The 17,413-nt window shown below is 36.9% G+C and overlaps 1 protein-coding gene across 1 annotated transcript in view; it reads right to left on the bottom strand.

Annotated features, from left to right (window-relative positions):
• The window catches only part of DNTT (DNA nucleotidylexotransferase), an 82,654-nt gene extending 66,795 nt beyond the window's left edge, over positions 1-15,859 (bottom strand). Inside the window, exons 1-3 of the mRNA XM_053984125.1 lie at positions 15,660-15,859; positions 12,202-12,376; positions 5,536-5,661 (exon numbers count right to left, since the gene is read on the bottom strand). Of these exons, the coding sequence (XP_053840100.1) occupies positions 5,536-5,661; positions 12,202-12,376; positions 15,660-15,859 (501 nt within the window). The remainder of the gene's footprint in view (positions 1-5,535; positions 5,662-12,201; positions 12,377-15,659) is intronic.
• Between the last annotated feature and the right edge of the window lie 1,554 nt (positions 15,860-17,413).

Here is a 17,413-nt window from a genome sequence, read left to right on the forward strand (position 1 = left end):
ACAACACCAGAGCTGGTCCACTGCTACTTGCAAAACAGTCTTTAATAAACTCAGTTTAAGACTCTGCTGGAACAGAAATCATAAATATTTCACAAAAGAAACCCCCAAACTTTAAATCTAATCTGCTTTGTAAAGAATTTATTACAGCTTCATGGAGAGGGCACTTGTCTTGCAGCCATGCCTACACTCTCAACTTTGCTGCCAGACCTTGGAAAGCTGCTCCACAACTCCTACCATTGTTTCTCTTGGCATCTCCCATTCACTCTCTATTAGGACTGTGAACAGGCCAGGGCTTGAATGTTTTCACAATGTGCTTGTACAGCATCTCTCATAAAAAAGGCCCCTGCATTACGTGAGTCTGCAAACACTACCGCAGCACAAATTTAAAAAATAGTAACATGCTGTTGTACAAATAAATTCAATCTGCCAAAGAACTATATAGCAAATTGTGACTAAAAAACCCAAAAATCTTACATGGTATGTGTTTGAGAAACTGTTATACTCAGAACAACAATTTGAGTTAATTTGCTTTCCCTCTCAATCACTCTTTTCCACTTGTTTATTTTGTAGGTTGCAAATCCAAAGGACGGGTCCTACTTCTCATCACATCAGCATCATCAGTGTTTGATGACCATTCAAAAGCAACCAAAGTTTTAGAATGCAGCTTTCATTCAAATAATTTTCCTCTCTCTTCCACCACTGTAAATGTCAGTTTTGGATTTTGGTAGGAGGAGATAACTGACATGTGAATGACCTTTGTATAGGTTAAGAGAGAAAATAAATACCTCCAAGTGCTTATTTCAAAAAGAATTAAACAATTGAGGCCAACCTGCAATATTGACTAAAGTGACTTCCAAATAAATGAAATTACCCCTTTTTGTTCAGTCTGATTTTTTTGGTTTTGTATCTGGACTGAAAAGCCCAACATTTTCCCAGATCTAAAGATTCTATCGTGTTATTTTACATCAGCTAGAAAAACAAAGGAGCTGAGAATGTAACAATAAAAGCATAATGTGCATGATCTCAGGGTCCCTGCATAAACACTATTACAAGAAATAAATATATTAGTTCCAGTTGCTCCTCATAATAACAAACAATAACAAGTTCATTTCTTGAAACAGAGGAATTCATGAGAAGCTTTCATATTATTTCACATTATGTAAAACAAAACAATACAAATGTGAAAAAAGGTCTGCTGATACAGCACAGAAATGCAGTTAGAGTGTTAATCACATAACAGTGACCTACATAATAGACACACTGTGTAATGAGAAATATAAAATACAAAATATATATTACATACATAAATATGGTCAAAGAAAGCAACATAGACTTGCTATAGCATACAAATTTAAACTGCTGAAGAGTGAAGATGCATTTATACTTTGTATTTTACCTTCCCATTTATCTTAAAATTTTGAATACATATTTACCCCTTAGAATAAACAATTAATTACTTTTGAATAGGTATACACTTTGCACACATTCACATCATAATTCAGAGGTGCAGTCTGCAGAATTTTTACTGAAGGAAGCTGTGTCAGTGGGACACTACATGTTATTAAGAGTATCCATCCAGTTAGTGGTTTGCTACTACACAGCTCCCAAGTCCATTATAAAACTAAAATTGAGGATCTTCTGAGGTATATTTTAAAATGAAATTAATAATAATAATAATAACTGCCTGAGCCATTGGCATAACTGATACATTCTTCTGTAGATACAGAAGAAGAAAGAAATATTTCTTTTTTATTTTTCTCTAACATAGTGGAAAGGAAACCAGGCATCTTTCCCGTGCTAAACATCCACATTCTCATTACCATGAGTAACAGCCAAAGAAAAGTAACATCCAGTAGCATTAGCAAAAAGGCTCAGAATCACAGAACCATTTGCCTCTGACTTAATTAGTTTCTTCTGTAAGAACTAAATTGTATGTTCCTCACAGAAGAATGTCTTTCTGAATTTTATTGCAGTCTGATATTAGTATTCAAATCCAACAACCCCTCCTGGGCACAGCAGAATGACTCCTTTTATTTTAGCATAAGAGAATACAATGCAGCCTCCAAGCGCATCTTTTTAGTGGGAGAGGGAAGATAGTTACAAATAAGCCAGAGAACAATATTGGAATATTATATTCCATAATAACATTAATATTTAAGACAAACATAAAGGAAACTTACTAAGGTACAGACTCTACTCAAAGGACCTGCTCTTTTGTTTTGTAGCTTTGCCCATCTGAGCAGCCACAGCTCACCTGTGAGTAGGGTGATGTGTTCAGGTGCATTCCTGGACCAGCCAGGTCAGCAAAGCCCAGGGCAGGGGTTCCCAGACTGCCTGCCCCAAGGCCAGGGGACACTGGGACCCAAAGACTGCACAGAGACTGAGTCTGAAGCAGCTGCATCTCTACCCCATCAACTGAACCATGGTTCCGCTGTCTACTCCTTGGCATCTGACATTCTTAGTGTATTCTTCACACCACAAGCCTTACTACACAACAGCTCATAAATTATTTAACTGGGACTAGCCCCATACTGAATGCAATAACAAAACCTTGACTTCTGCAATTTATGTCAACCCTTCTGTAGCTTCTTCCATGTGTAAAACTGGTTTGTTGTAATGTTCTGCAAGTTATTTTCTGGTTATTACAACAGACAGGAAACATGAGACATTTGAACATAGAAATTGCACCTAGTAGATTAAATCACCATTTTTCCTCATGAGCTGCCATCAAAGATCTCTGGTACTTTTTTTTAAATAAATAGTCTTTCATGATGAAATATATGCAGAACAGGACTCAAGATTAAAAAGGATCATCAACTATCCATTTCTTCAGGAAAAAAGTCCCCTAAAGTGCCTCTCCCAAGAAACCAGGATGTGTGTGTGCTGCACCCACATTGCTGCCTATTAGTGACCGTTCCAATGTAATTACTACACTTCCTCAAACACAACTCCTACTTATTTGAAACGGGAACTGGATACAACATATCAGGGCAAAGTCCAGTAAAAGGAAGAATCCAAGAATTCTCAAAGAATGCATTAACAAATAGGTTTGTACCCCTGTTATGGGCACAATCAGAAGACAAGCTAACTAAAGAAAACGGAAAATCTGCAAGCCTGACTCACAGAATAAGGTTGTTATAACAAAATGCTACCATCAACATATAACTCAAGATGGTTTGGACCCAGTTTTCAGGATGTATGGTATTGACCCAAGGAAAATCTGTCATTTAATGGTTGGCTGCCCACAGCATGCACAAGTGAATTACACCAATGCTTCAGTGCATTTGCTAAGTGCTTGCACTGAGAAATCTGTTGGAATGCTTTCACTTGAGAACATGAATTAGAGGATTAATACACGGCCAACAAAAGAACAGCAAATCTAAAAATCAGGCTCCTGTGACATTAGGCAGACTAACTGGCAGTTCTCCAAGGCATGGGCCAGTTCTGGCAGCCCATAAACACCCAACCCTTCAGCTGTCATTGCCAGCTTTGGCTGTGAGGAGTAAGAGCAACAGCCCTGAGGAGTTCCATTACAACTGTCAAGATGCTGATTCTAGACAGACTCATGTAATATAAACTTGCCCAGTTCCAGCTCCAGAAACAAAACACAGCATCAACTCTGAGAAGTTACTCCCAAAACATGTTGAAGATGAAAAACTGACACCTTTGTTACCACAAAACCCAGTGCCTCCCCAGAAATGTTTGATACATAGGGTAACAGAAGGGAATCTCAGTACTCCCATCATCAAACTGCCCCACTTCTAATGTGTTCAGCTAAATTCACTTAACAAATACAAGCTGTACTTTGACATTAAGACTGCTGCATTGATAAACCTGGAAGTAATTTAGGGACTGCCTCTGTGAAACACAGGTATAACAGAAACCACTCAAAGAATGTGGTCTAAATGCTAATGACAATTAAATCAACAACTTTGTGCCTTCTGGGAGCAACCATTTTACTTTGCCATTATCCATCACATTCTTTTTAATTTTTTACCTTTAGAATGTCTGACAAAATGTTGTAATATAGAAAATTCATCAAAGAACCAGGTCCCACATTCTACTGTTTTCAGGAAGGACTAAGACACTTACTTCCCATTTCTCCAAGAAGTTTGGTATTTTACATAGTTTCAGTCATACTGTGTTTGGTCTGACATTTTCCCCTACAGCAGCTTGTATTTGATATTTATAAACAGTGAAAAAGAACTGCTGCTTTCAAGAGGTTAAATGGTTACAGTCAAAGCCTTGTTTTTCTAGCAGGAGGTAGGGAAATGCAGCCATTTCAAAAGAAGCAGTTTTGGGAATGCTGGTAACATTGGGGTTGGAAGGGATCTCAGGAGGTCTCTAGTTCAACCTCAGGGTCAAACTTCAGTTCCCATCATGTTGCTCAAAAAAGGGACTTTTTGTAAATAAGCAAACAGTTTAACCTACTTGACTACCACAAATAGTAACATATATTTGATGTACTTGCTGATTATTTCAAAGCATAACTACAAACCAAATTTTAGGCTGTTTAATTTTTAACTGTGCATTCCCAGATCAAGACATTTTTGAGTTCCTTGTAGGTTTATCTTTAGTTCTGAATACCCAGGGGTTTTAGTATTTACCTTGTAAAGGGTTTATATTCACTGACAACTGATATCTGTTGCTATTCTTCTTATATGAAACTTACAAATAATACTTTCTTGAAATATTTGTATGTATTTACAGGAACACACAAAGTAGAATCATAAAAATTATATATAATAACAAAATACATAATAAAGCTTTAGAAAAATGAGGAAGTGTTTGGTATTATAGTTGAAACATATGCATGTAACTATGCCAGATATATTTAGATTGCACTATGTTAGAGTCTCTGAGAAATGTTTCCTTTTGAATAGTGGTCACTGAGTATTTAGAGCCATTAGGCACAATAACTCCAGAGGAATTTAGACCAGAGGACTCAGACCCTTCATACCCTCTGAAATGTGCAATTTGGTCATTAACTAGGATATATAACAGTCTCCAAGATTTCTATTTAACTAGATAATTCAAAGGGGTTTTTGTGATGTTAAAGTAATTAACATGCAGTCTGTTTTCATGATTGCTCAGTTGTGAAAATCTGAAGTTTAGTACCATACTTTGAAGAACTGAACTTGGGCAGCAGAGCAACTGTGAAGAACCTTAGACTCACCTAAACCAAACTTTTGTTTATCATACTTCCAGCTCATCAACTAAGACTATGATGAAAGGCTAAAAAACATTTTTGGAATGTTATTCTATCATTTGTTTTAAAAATTCATGTGTTTACAAGCTATTAATGTATTTAAAGATCCACTGTGTTAAGCTTTCAGCAATACTTAGAGGATGCAATTAAGCTTGCACTCAATTTTAATTTAAGTATGGCAGATTTACAACTTTTTAAATTGTTGTTATGCTGCCTGTTTACTCATGAATTTGCTGAGGATGCCACAGAAAGCAAGTACTGAGGCAGTATTATAGTAATTATTCTAATTATACTAGTTTTTATTTTATAGATAGAATAAATATTACCGTGAATTTCTTGTTGTAGTTATTTAAAGTTGTCTTCCTCTGGCATGAATACTGAGATACTTTTGTTGCAATAAATGCTGGCATTTCCAATTCAGGTGTATTCAGAGGAGGAGACTGGGATTGCTCCTAACAAGGGTAAAAAAAGAAGAGTTAGTGACACACATGGCAAATAGCCTAAAAATACAAAAAAGTACATTTCATGAGCCCAAAATACAAACCTGTGAAGAGCAGGCAAGAAAATAATAATGCTCCTGTCATCCTCCTATGAAAAACAGGTGATTTCACATTGGCTGGACTGACAGTACAGTTTATCTGGTGATTACTGGGATTCTTTATTTTCTGCAGTAAGTTCTTACAGGGAGATTTCAATGGCACTGCCATTTAAAAAAAAATAAAGGTCTTTCTAAATGATGTGTGTCTCTACTACTCCCATTACTGCAGTAATTTTGAAAAACTACAAAACTTTAAGAGCAGATAAGCTCTAAAACACAGAGTTTTCCCAGAAAACACTAGATTATTCAATACAAGATTAGGGATATTAGACCAAAGGCAAATGTTCAATTGACTTTTTCAGTCTGTAGTTAATTCAGTAGTGGAGGAAAAATTTTTGTATGAATTGGAAATCGAGTTTTCTCCCCGCTTGCAGGTAAAATGATAGAAAACTTTTTATTTTGGATTTAATTCATTCAGCTAAATGTTTCATTCTGGAGTCATTTTAGAGTGAAGGAAACATTTATAAACAGCTACAGAAGAGTAATCACCGTCCTTTATTCACCCAACAGCCAGTTGGTGATGTGGTTTCTCCCTTAGCCAATTCCCATAGATGCTGATCCAATCCAGACATCATTTTTACACATTCACCAAAGCAAGGAAAAGGAGCCAGATGCCAAGACCTGAATGGGCATTTCCCAATCTCCAGGCTGCCTCCATGCTCATTCACTTTTCACCTAATTTTGCGCCATGCAAAACAGACCAAGGTCATACAGGTCTGTGGGCAACCCACCCCTGAAAGATGGGAATTCTCTTAAAAGGCAGGATTCAGAGTCCTGCCCATTGACAGGACCCATATCCCCATTGGCAACAGAGTCCTGAGCACAAGTCCTCAACCTGTGAATAACCTGACTAGGAAGCGCCTAGAAAAAGGCAAACTCACACTGGTTTTCTGCTGCTTTATATATCCAGTCCTTCAATTCTTTCACTTTCTTTAACGTGCCAAATCTGAAATACTTAGAAACATGAAGTACCGTCAGCATTTCCCTGTATTTCTTGGTCTTGGTCCTTTTGCTTGAAAACTTTTGGCAGATGTGTCAAAAACCTATTGCATTGCAATATCCAAAAGCCATAGGGAAAGGGTTCAACAATTACAATAAAAAATGTCATGAAAATACATAAAAGAAATTTTCACACCAAAAATGGAATGATGAGCCCTTTTTCCCCTGTATCCAATGACACAAAGGCTAGCAAACCTATAAGCATGTGCGTATCTTCATAACCACAACCCCAATTATAATTTCATGTTAAATTGCCTTTGTATTTGATACAAAATAGTTGAATAACAGTATTCACACACACACAAAAGGTATTAGCTTGCACAACTAAGGGAGCTTGCACAACTAAGGGAGCAGTGAACTATGTGGTGGTTTTCATAGCATACCCTGAAAGGAAGAAAGCAATTTTATGTGTAAGACCAGTCTTGGGAATAACCAAAATGGGTTTCAGTCAGGACAGCAACACAACTCATTCACGTCTGCAGACATTCATGAATTATATTTTAAAATTTATTTTAAATCATATAAACTATGATTGATTAGTGCTACTATACTGCTTGAAATTATAGTGCCAGCTGCAAAGACTGTGAACAAACAGAATGTTACTGAATAGAATATATAATAAGCTTTTACCTTCTCTAGGACACAGACTCACAGAGAACAAGAGCCCTACATGCAGCATCAGCTGGTACTGTGGAAGAGGGCAAAACTAATGCAGAAAATCTATGCATTTAAGAGTGTGATAGACTGGACATAAACAACTTATTCCTGCCTTAGAAGAGATATTTGAAAATTTTCCTTAATCAATAAGTGTTATGCATTTAGTCAACTGGACTTGATTATATATAACAACAAGAAGAAATTTTGGATAGAAATTAACAGCAAAAACATCTGGCAAACAATAATTACTACAGTCTGATTTGCAGGGAATATTATGATGCCTGCATGTGAACTATAGAAATGATCTATCAGCAGCAGAACTTGAGCAGAATTGATGCTGCTCAAACTGATATTTGGTGGGAAAACTAGATGGGAAAAAATTGTTTGTACAGATTACAGGACAAACCTAAATTTCCACCAATAGCAATTACAGTGTAGAACAAGGAATCCTGGAAACTCAATAGACCAAAAATAATTTCTACTATTGGGAAGAAAGAACTAAAGACAAGAGAAAAATGGAAAAATATTAGTATTAACATTTCCTTGTTTGATTTTTTTTTTTTTAGATAACTCTACATTAAAATGAATTTGCAGTACACTGCACAGGGGAAACCACAGAAAAATATCCCCATGTGTAGGCTACTTAATCACTAGAGTTTCTACCCCACATCCAGGCTGCAGTGAATGTCACTTGCTATTCTTTCACAGTGACATTTTCCACATGGCATAAACAGGAGAAACAGCCTTTCCCACTAGCATCAATTTGTAAAGCAGACAGACTTGGTTGCAGAATTAATATTGTGGGGGACTACTTTGCTCTTTGTCAAATTATTTTGTAACACACAAGAAGTAAAATGACATAGGGAAACAACAGGGAGAAAATGAAGCAGCAGTGAATGAAGTGCACAGAGACAAGCAGCCAGCAGCTCTGTAAAGCCCAGGCAGCATTGACCAAATAATAAAGTCCTCTGATAGCCAGCATTTTATGAAGAGAAGGCAGACAGTTTATAAGTTTCATTTTTATTTCCTGAGAAGCTCAGGCTGTCAGTATGAAGGATTTCTTCCATTACTTACAGCCTCTCTCTTTCGCAATGAAACAGAGTGAGATGCTCCAGAAAATGTTAAATATGTTTCCTGACACATGATAAGACAAAGGATCAAAAGATGGTACTTTCTTTCCCTAATGTGGAGAAAAATCCTTTCTTCAAATAAATAAACCTCTTTTCCTGTCTAGGAAAAAACAAACAAACAAACAAACCTAATTAGCTAGCAACTTCTGGGTTCTGACTGAGGAAAAGGCAGAAGAGATGCAGTCACAGTACAGTTCTTAAGGCTGCTGAGTGTGCAGCAGCCCTTATGGATCTCTTCCTCTCTTTTTACCCCTCCGAACACCTCCCCTCTGCCTCTTTCTCTTCCATAACCCAGGAAATATCAGCACTTTCTAGCAATGCCCTTGTGTAACTATTAGTGCCCATGTCCTGCTATTGTCAATGATACCCATCTGCTTGTGCTAGGAAAAGTGTCTCTGCACAGGGGCTGACCTTTGCCACAGAAATATTTTGCTTCCCTTTCAAAGCAGATATTTGGCTACCATATTTCCAAAGCTTATTAAACTAAATGATGGCTACTAACCCTAAAAGTCAACTGTGACTGAATGAATCAATAATAATTCTGTCCATCTTAAATCTGGTCAACCAACCTTTTATTCTCTATAAATCACTGACATCAGAGCATCTCTTGGATCATTCACTACCACAGAAAGATGTACTTTACTGGCAATTGTAATTAGGATGTTAGCTAATGATCTGTAACTCTGACTTTATTCCCCTTGTTTTGCATGAAGAAGGGCATTTCTTTTTACTAATGCAATAAAACAAATGTCCTGAATGAAGACTAACCTTCCAAGTAGCCTACTGTAGGATCTGAAAGATGAAATCTTACTGCTATTGATATTAATGGGAATTTGACCACAAAACTACATGGGGACAAGATTTCACCCAAAACATTCCCCCCACTGCAATCCATTCCTTTTACTTCAAAACCCTAATGATCTAGCTTAGCTTGAGTTCAAGGTTTGTTAATTCACTTTCATTTCACATTTTACAAGTCTGACATAACGAACCAAATTTGTCTTCAGCGAAATTCCAATTAAATTACATTATGTATGAGTTCGGTCTAGTACTTAAAAAGAAAATTAACCTTTACTTCAATCTTTCCTCATTTTTCAAGGCAGATAAAAAATTAGCATGGTGACACTACAACAAGAAAATTTTCTAAAATTCACTACACGCCTAGAATTCTTTTCTCCTTGTTTGCTTTACAAAATGTTTATTACCTCAGAGCAACTATATAATTAAGATTGGTTTTATAAACTTTAAAAATACCAGCATGGCTGTCACTAGCTTCCTTATTATACTCTATATTTATTAGCATGAAATCTTTATGTTTCAATAAAAACATAAGCTTTTACTTGCAGAGTCAGTCTCACAGTATAATTATGATCTCCTGACAGTGCTTATACATTTTTCAGACATTTATGCTACACCAATATTCCAAAAGGAGTTTTATATAAAACCAAGGCAGTTTCATTGACTTAAAAAACTTCTCATTGACTTAAAAAAAAATTGGAAGAATTTTGAAGAAAGACAAAGATGTTTCTAGCTTTGAAAAGAAAAAAAAAATTATGAGAGCACATTTTCTGAGCTATCTGAATCTATAGGTCTGCTCATATTGCTGAAATTAAGAATGTACATAAAAGGTAGTTTGTTTTATTTTTAATGCTGATGTGAAATTCTCAGGAAAGTTCACAGGATTTTGTTCATCATTTTGATGCATTACTTGTTTAGAGAACTTCTTTGCATTCCCTGTATTTATATTTTTATGGCCTGTAAGATAAAATAAAGCAGTAGTTACAAGGCTTCCTTTTGTATTTTTTCTTTTTGTACTAATTTCTTTCATGTATTCTCTCTGCAGCATTTTCATTGAAAAATATTATAAATTTATTGCAAAAATATATCCTTGGAGGGATTTCAAATATAAACACACATTCTGTCATGGAATCATGCTGAGTCTGAGAGCGACAGCTCCATCTGGTGTATTCACTTCCCCCTCCCCCCCAGCCCAAACTGTTATTAAACAGTGATTCTTGTATGTAAAAATCTGGAAAACATTTTCTGGCAATGAAAATGCAATATGACTGGAAAAAAATAATCAGGAGTTACAGTTTTTCTTGGGAAAGGATGGTATTTATGAATTATCCTTCATAATCTAAATACCAAAATGAAGAAGCAGCAAACAGTGCAATGTGGCTGTTAAATATTCAGGTATTCTGTGCCTCAGAGGAGAGCACATGCTGCACATCGTGCCCTGGTCCCAGTGTGGTCACACAGAGCCTAATCCAGACCCTCAGGAATCAGCAGGAATCCCTCCTCACTTTACTTCAGAGAGCTTTAGATCAGACTTGTCGTTCTCTTGACATATAAAATGAATTTCTTTGCTGGTGCACATGAAAGCCATCACTGTGAGGCTGGGGCAGTGCAGAACGAGGGGACAGCTTCATCCAGCTGCAGTGCTGGGCCTATTTCATGGCTCAGTGGCACAAGCTGGGCACAGCATGCCTGGCATCCCCACCCAACCCCCTTCACTCACAGTCTGTGCTGAGGTATTGAGTACCACTGCTCCTCACTATGCTCCAATCTGAGAAATTAGTAGGTAATTTGTCAGATATAGATCAGAGGAAAAAATCATCATCCATTTCTTCAAGGTCAAGCACCATGCATCAAATCATCAGCCTGCCATTTTCAATATCCTCTGACTTACAGCTTCTATTGAGAGATAATAGAATATAATAAAACTTTTTTTTCTCAGCACAATTTTACTTGATGGTGCCAAGTCTGTAAACAGACGTCCACAGACTACATCAGTCTTCTTTTCACAGGTCCTTCAAGGGCCCAGCTGTTAGCTGATCACCTTGCAACAGCAAAAGTTGTAATATTTTTGCGTTGTTTTGAGGAGGCCAAGAATGCCATCAACAGCCAATTGAACTGCTCTCCCTGGGATATTTACCATGGTATTGATGTATTTGAGCAAATACCACAAGTACCAGAACACTGATAGATATTGCAGAGGAACTGAAGCCTCTTGAAGCTCCAGAAAGACCTAACAGCAGCCTTCCAGTAATTTAAGGGGCTGCTAGAGAGCTGGAGAGAGAACTTGTTACAAGGGCACAGTGATAAGACAGGGTGTAATGGCTTTATACTGGCAGAGGGGAAATTTGAATCAGCTATACAGAAGAAATTCTTTTCTGTGAGGGTGTTGAGGCACTGGAACAGGTTATCCAGGGAAGCTGTGGCTGCCCCATCCCTGGAAGTGTTCAAGGCCAGGCTGAATGGACTTTGAGCAACCTAGTGGATATCTAGTGGAAGGTATCCCTGCCCATGGCAGGGCAGTGGAAACTGGATGATCTCTAAGGTCCCTTCCAGCCCAAACCATTCTGTGATTCTGTATTTACCACTTTGTACCCTGTGACGACACAGTAACTCAGCATTACCAGACACCGATAAAGAAGGCATGGAAGGTGTTTCTACTGCATTAAATCTGTGTGAATTACTCATGCAAATTCCACAGGGGAAAAAAAATCATAAAACAACACAGGTATATATACTAGGTTAAAAAATAAATAAAACCACAGCCATTCATTTTGGATGTCACTGTACTCACGCTGCAGGGTCTGGCTTACCATGAGACGGTACTTCATTTCTGAACCAACGGGTCTTCCTGCTTCCATGCAGGCTGTAAACCAGGAGATGTCCAGTAGTTCAAACCTAGAGCTGTCACCCACAGCCTGTCCTTTCAGCCAGTCCAGCACCTCCAGGTAAGAGTTGTTCTCAGCCACAATATGAGTGACAGAATCACTGTCAAGAAGTACACAAAAAATTTTCTTTTCTTTTTCACTGAATCCAACAGTACATAAATACAGAGCTGTTATTTTTGTATTTACTTACCATCCACTTCCTGACAATTGTAGTATATACTGTACTTTAGGATGTGGGAAGCACTGAAGTTTTCATATCATCATATATTTATTCTAGTCACTGACTGTGCCTTGAGGAAAGACTATAGTCTGACAGCTCCTGTAAGTGCAGCATTTTCTTTCTTGAAGGATCATTTACCTTCCATAGACACTAACCTAATACACATTCTTTGCAATTCTGAAAATATTTAGCTTACACAAGTAGTACCATAATTAAAAGGTTGCTTGACAATACCTGACAGCCTCTTCCCAATATTCCTCATCAATGAGTGAAAGCTTTGCAACATTAAAGTCAGTTAATAATAATTATTTAAAACTTTACAGCTAGTAATATCTTTCTGTATACTTAAGTTTTCTTTACTTGTATGAAGCTGTTCATTACATATGGCATTGCCAATGGTTCATTAATTAAGTCTTATGACCTACATGCTCCATATAAACACCATTTCCTTGCTGCTAAGCCAGTATAACAAAACTGATGGTTTAGTGAATACAAAATTTACAGCTTGAATTTTTATTCAATACATTAAATGGTGTACATTGCCTAAAAATACAACAGCACAAATGTTATTGCAGTAAACTTCAGTTGTTGTACTAGAACAACAGTGGAAAGGATCACCTAATTAAAAGGTGATCCTTTTAAAGACTAAAAATAGACACTTCTGTACCTGTCACAGGAAAATAATGGACAGGGACAAAGCTGTGTTTCAAAAAAAGATTACATGCTTACTTAGGATGATCTGTAAGTTTCTATCTGTCCTGCTGATGTTTCTCAATAAGTTTAGAAAAACACAGATTTGGTAGGAAATTTTGAATGATTCTGAGTACTCCTGCTCCCTATGCATCCCACGAGGGTGCTGTCACTCACATACAAAAAAAAAAAAAAAAAAAAAAAAGAGAAAGGAGAACATACTTAAATTCTACAAGTTGATGGAAATGAAGAATCTAGAAGATATATTCCAACATTAATTTCTATCAGGCAACAGATTCCTAAACTCCTTGCAGGAAAGGCACAGAGAGGCAGTGTCACTATCTGACACTATTTTTACAAAAGGAAAGCTGGAGTTGGAACATAAATTTTCTTAATGGCAGCCACATCTATTTGAAAGTCTGTGCCCATGATGGTGAGAGCCTTCTGCATATATACAGTAAATTCCCAATGGAGGCCCTTACAGATTGCTCTGCAGCCCTCTGTAACACCTGGAGAAGTGCAGCCATCAGCCTGTCAAAGCAGAGGACACCACTGGTGGCAATTACTGGTTAGCGTGGACTTCAAAGCATGATGTGTGCTGTTAAAGGCAGACTGCACAACCCTTCAAAGCAAATTACCTTCCAGTAAACCAAAAAAAATCCCTTGGCCTATCTCTGTGATCCTTATTCAAATGAGTGATCACCAATTTCATTAAGTCATGAAATCACAATGACAAATACTGGAATTGCTCCATAGAAAACTGTTACCAAATAATTCTCCAATGCAATAAACGTATTGTATTTTGGAACTATACGAAAGGTACTGAAAGAAATGTACTTCAGAAATGTGTGTCATGATATGTAGTGGAACTTGTAGAGCAGAGTCCATTGAAAAAGAATAAATCCCAATTTATTTTTTTCTAAAAGATTACAAACACAGATTAAGTGAATCTCCATGAAATACTGTTGGGTTTATTATTATTTAACCCTGCTAGGTCCTATCTTAATTAAACTGTCACATCTTTATACTTGAGTTAAAAAAAAAAAAAAAAAAAAAAGAGAGACAGAGAACTTCTGCTTCCTGTGGTTTATTTCACTTCATATAAAATATTCATATGTTATGTATTTGTACCAAGCTGCAGAGCTGGGAACTTTGCCATAACTATGCTCACAGCAGCAGTTTAGCTGCTGTGCTCCAGTTTTCTCTCATACCTGTACAGCTGTGCTATTTTCTTGGCACGGAACATAACAAATTTAGCATTTCCTGTGGCATTTTCAAAAGCAAAAATCAACAGTTAAATAGTTTTGTTTTATCCAGTAGCAGCTAAGCTGAAATTAAACATAACAGCTGCCTCATAAAATTTACAGAAAGTCTAAAATGCTGGCAATAAATACCTATGTGTCAAAGCAGCTCAGATAAAGCATTTACACAGTCCTCTACAGATTATTAATGTAGGATCCAGAACAGAACTCTTCATTTCTTTTTTTCCCCAAGAATTCAATTAATTTTGCATCAGATGCTAATTGCCTCCTTCTGTTCAATACCTGCTTCAATCTTGCTTTATAAATTATTTTACCCTCACTTCTTCCTCAGACTTTCAAAGTTGATGGGATTGAAAAGAAGTCTGTGGAAATCCACCTTTATAGGAGGACTCAGCTGCACTCTCTCTTAGTGCAGATCCAGAGACATGATCAATACTTGGTTTTCCTCCAGCTTTTCAGAGAACCTATATAATGATGGAGCTTTTGGAAAACTGCATAATGACATAACCAGCACTGTTGTAAAGAACTGTTTGGAGGAAGGCTTCCTTCAGAATGAGTTGATTTGCTGAAACCAGACAAACCTGAATCTGGAATGTGTTTTCACACTGAAATGCCACATCCATGGTATTTTACTCCTAAGATTTTTCTCCAGTGCTCTTCCAGATTATACCAAAGCATAAGCCATAACTTTGAGACTCACATTAGGGTAAAAAAGTTAAATACTATAATACCAGAGATGACGTAGACAAATGCCCCCCTTAACCCATCACAGTTTCCATTCCTGTACATCTAACTTTCGTTCATTTTCAAAATTGGCCACTAAATTTAGATTAATCTTAACCTGACTTCAAAGGGGAAATAAACAATGAGTGATTCAGATAAGCTAAAGACACAATTTATATGCAGACACATGAAAATTGACAGATTTAAGATAAATTAGAAATGGACATTTTAAAAGTGAAAAAATAGATATTTTGCTAAGTTTTGTGCTTTCCTTGCTCTCTGTCCAGAAGACAATAGAAATAAACCACATGCTAGGAACATCCACTGAACTCCTGAAACATATTCAGAATGGAAGGATCCAAGTATATCCACCAAAAACCTAGGCAAACGCTTCAATCACGGCCACTTGTATGACTGTATTTATTGAATTTAAATGTTTCAAACAACATTACTACACGTTACTTCAAAACATATAAATATTTTCCTACCTTAGCTCACTTTCTACTCTGAAACCTTTTCTTCTTCCCAGTTCCATCAAAAACATCCTTCTGGTCATCCCCATCTTCCTCTGCATAATAAAAATGACAAAGTTACTGAACTTTATTTCATAACTGCAGGAAGGTTTTGGGGAATGCAACCCTTTCTGTCTCTTCCTCTGGGAAGCAGCTGGAGCTTTGAACCTGTCCATGATGCAAGGGAGACGTGCTTTCACTTAGTAAAATAGAGGTAACATGCTTTCTGCCAGGGAACAACTGTATTTGATGTCACCACCCATTGAAGTAATTTTCTTGTTTCCCCTCCGAAATCAAAAGCAGGTGCTACACAAGCAGAAACATCACTCATTCTCTACCAGCTGGGACTTCTGTAACAGAAATACTCCAGGCAGGTGCGAAGATTATTTAATTCCTTAAAACAGCCATTGCCTGCAAAGACTATCCAAATAATATTGATCAGTCAAATCATCTCAAAATTTCAACCAGGCCTTCAGCTGATTGAATAGCTCAGTTCCACCTTTTTGCACCCAGTGACCTCCAAACAGCTGCAGAGCAGATTATGGAGGCCATTTACATTCCTCATCTGGAGGAGGGGGTACTGCTCATCGCAGAACTGCACCAACGTTTTTGCCAGTGTCACGTTGCAGCCAGTTCTGGATCTCCCTGAATTTCTATTAGGGCAAGGTGAGCACAATAAAACAGGCCTACAGCCTCTGCATCTACTTCAGCACAAATCTACTTCAGTGGTAAATACCTCTATTCCCATATCAAGCTGGATTTTTTTTTTTTAACACAGCAGAGAATTTGGATTCTACCAGTCCGTCACAACACACTAGAAATGTTATATGTTACAGTTCTCATGGCTCATGTTCAGGAGCGGAAGCAAGGTGGAAAAATTCCTAAATCAGGTCTATCAATTATAATTTCAGTTATTTTATCACAGATGGATATACAGCTGAGTTTCAGGAAAATTAATCAAAACCTGTTTCCTGCAATTATGGCCCTGAGTTTAAGATTAAATTGTAAAAGTATTGCAGACATTTTCTAAGCCCTATGGCTCTTGCTGCTTCAACTGTATTATTGCAGATATAAAGAAATACTTCTCATCAGAATAGAAACTAAGCATCCAAAATTAATACAGAGCTTTCAGCTCTGGAGTCTTCCTGAGGCCATGAAAAAATATATACATAGTGCAGTATATAGATTATACTGGATCCATTTCTTCCCTTGCCTAGGGATAACCCAGAAGCCAAAATATCTATTCCTCTTGTGGATTTATAACATTAAAATTGTCAAAATAAATCATTTCAAGGTTATTTTGAAATTATATGAGATATTTTCATAGGAACTGGAAAATTGACAAGTTGACTTTAAGAGGCTTATTCAAAAGAATAGCAGCAAGGAAGCAAAAAAACAAAAAAATAGAAATGGATCTGGCATTAAGGCTGAGTAATCTGTTTTGGTTGTTCCATGTCTTTTTTCCAGACTACTAATCAACCATTGAACACTGGTCACTTCCCTTATAGCTTATAGCTTTCCTAGGCTTGGTAAAATACTTTATCTCAATCCCTACGTGGAATATTGTATTGGAGAACAGGTTCTTTACACATGTTAAACAAAGTTTTATTTTATGTTATAATTAATTCAGTGCTCTAAAACATGTAAATACAATTTTCCCCAGTGTAACATCAATATGCTCAGTGCCAGTAAAATCCTTCTGGCTTGAATAACAAGTTTTTATTCCTTTG

Source organism: Vidua macroura, chromosome 8 (genome assembly GCF_024509145.1).
Source record: "Vidua macroura isolate BioBank_ID:100142 chromosome 8, ASM2450914v1, whole genome shotgun sequence".
Taxonomy (NCBI): domain Eukaryota; kingdom Metazoa; phylum Chordata; class Aves; order Passeriformes; family Viduidae; genus Vidua; species Vidua macroura.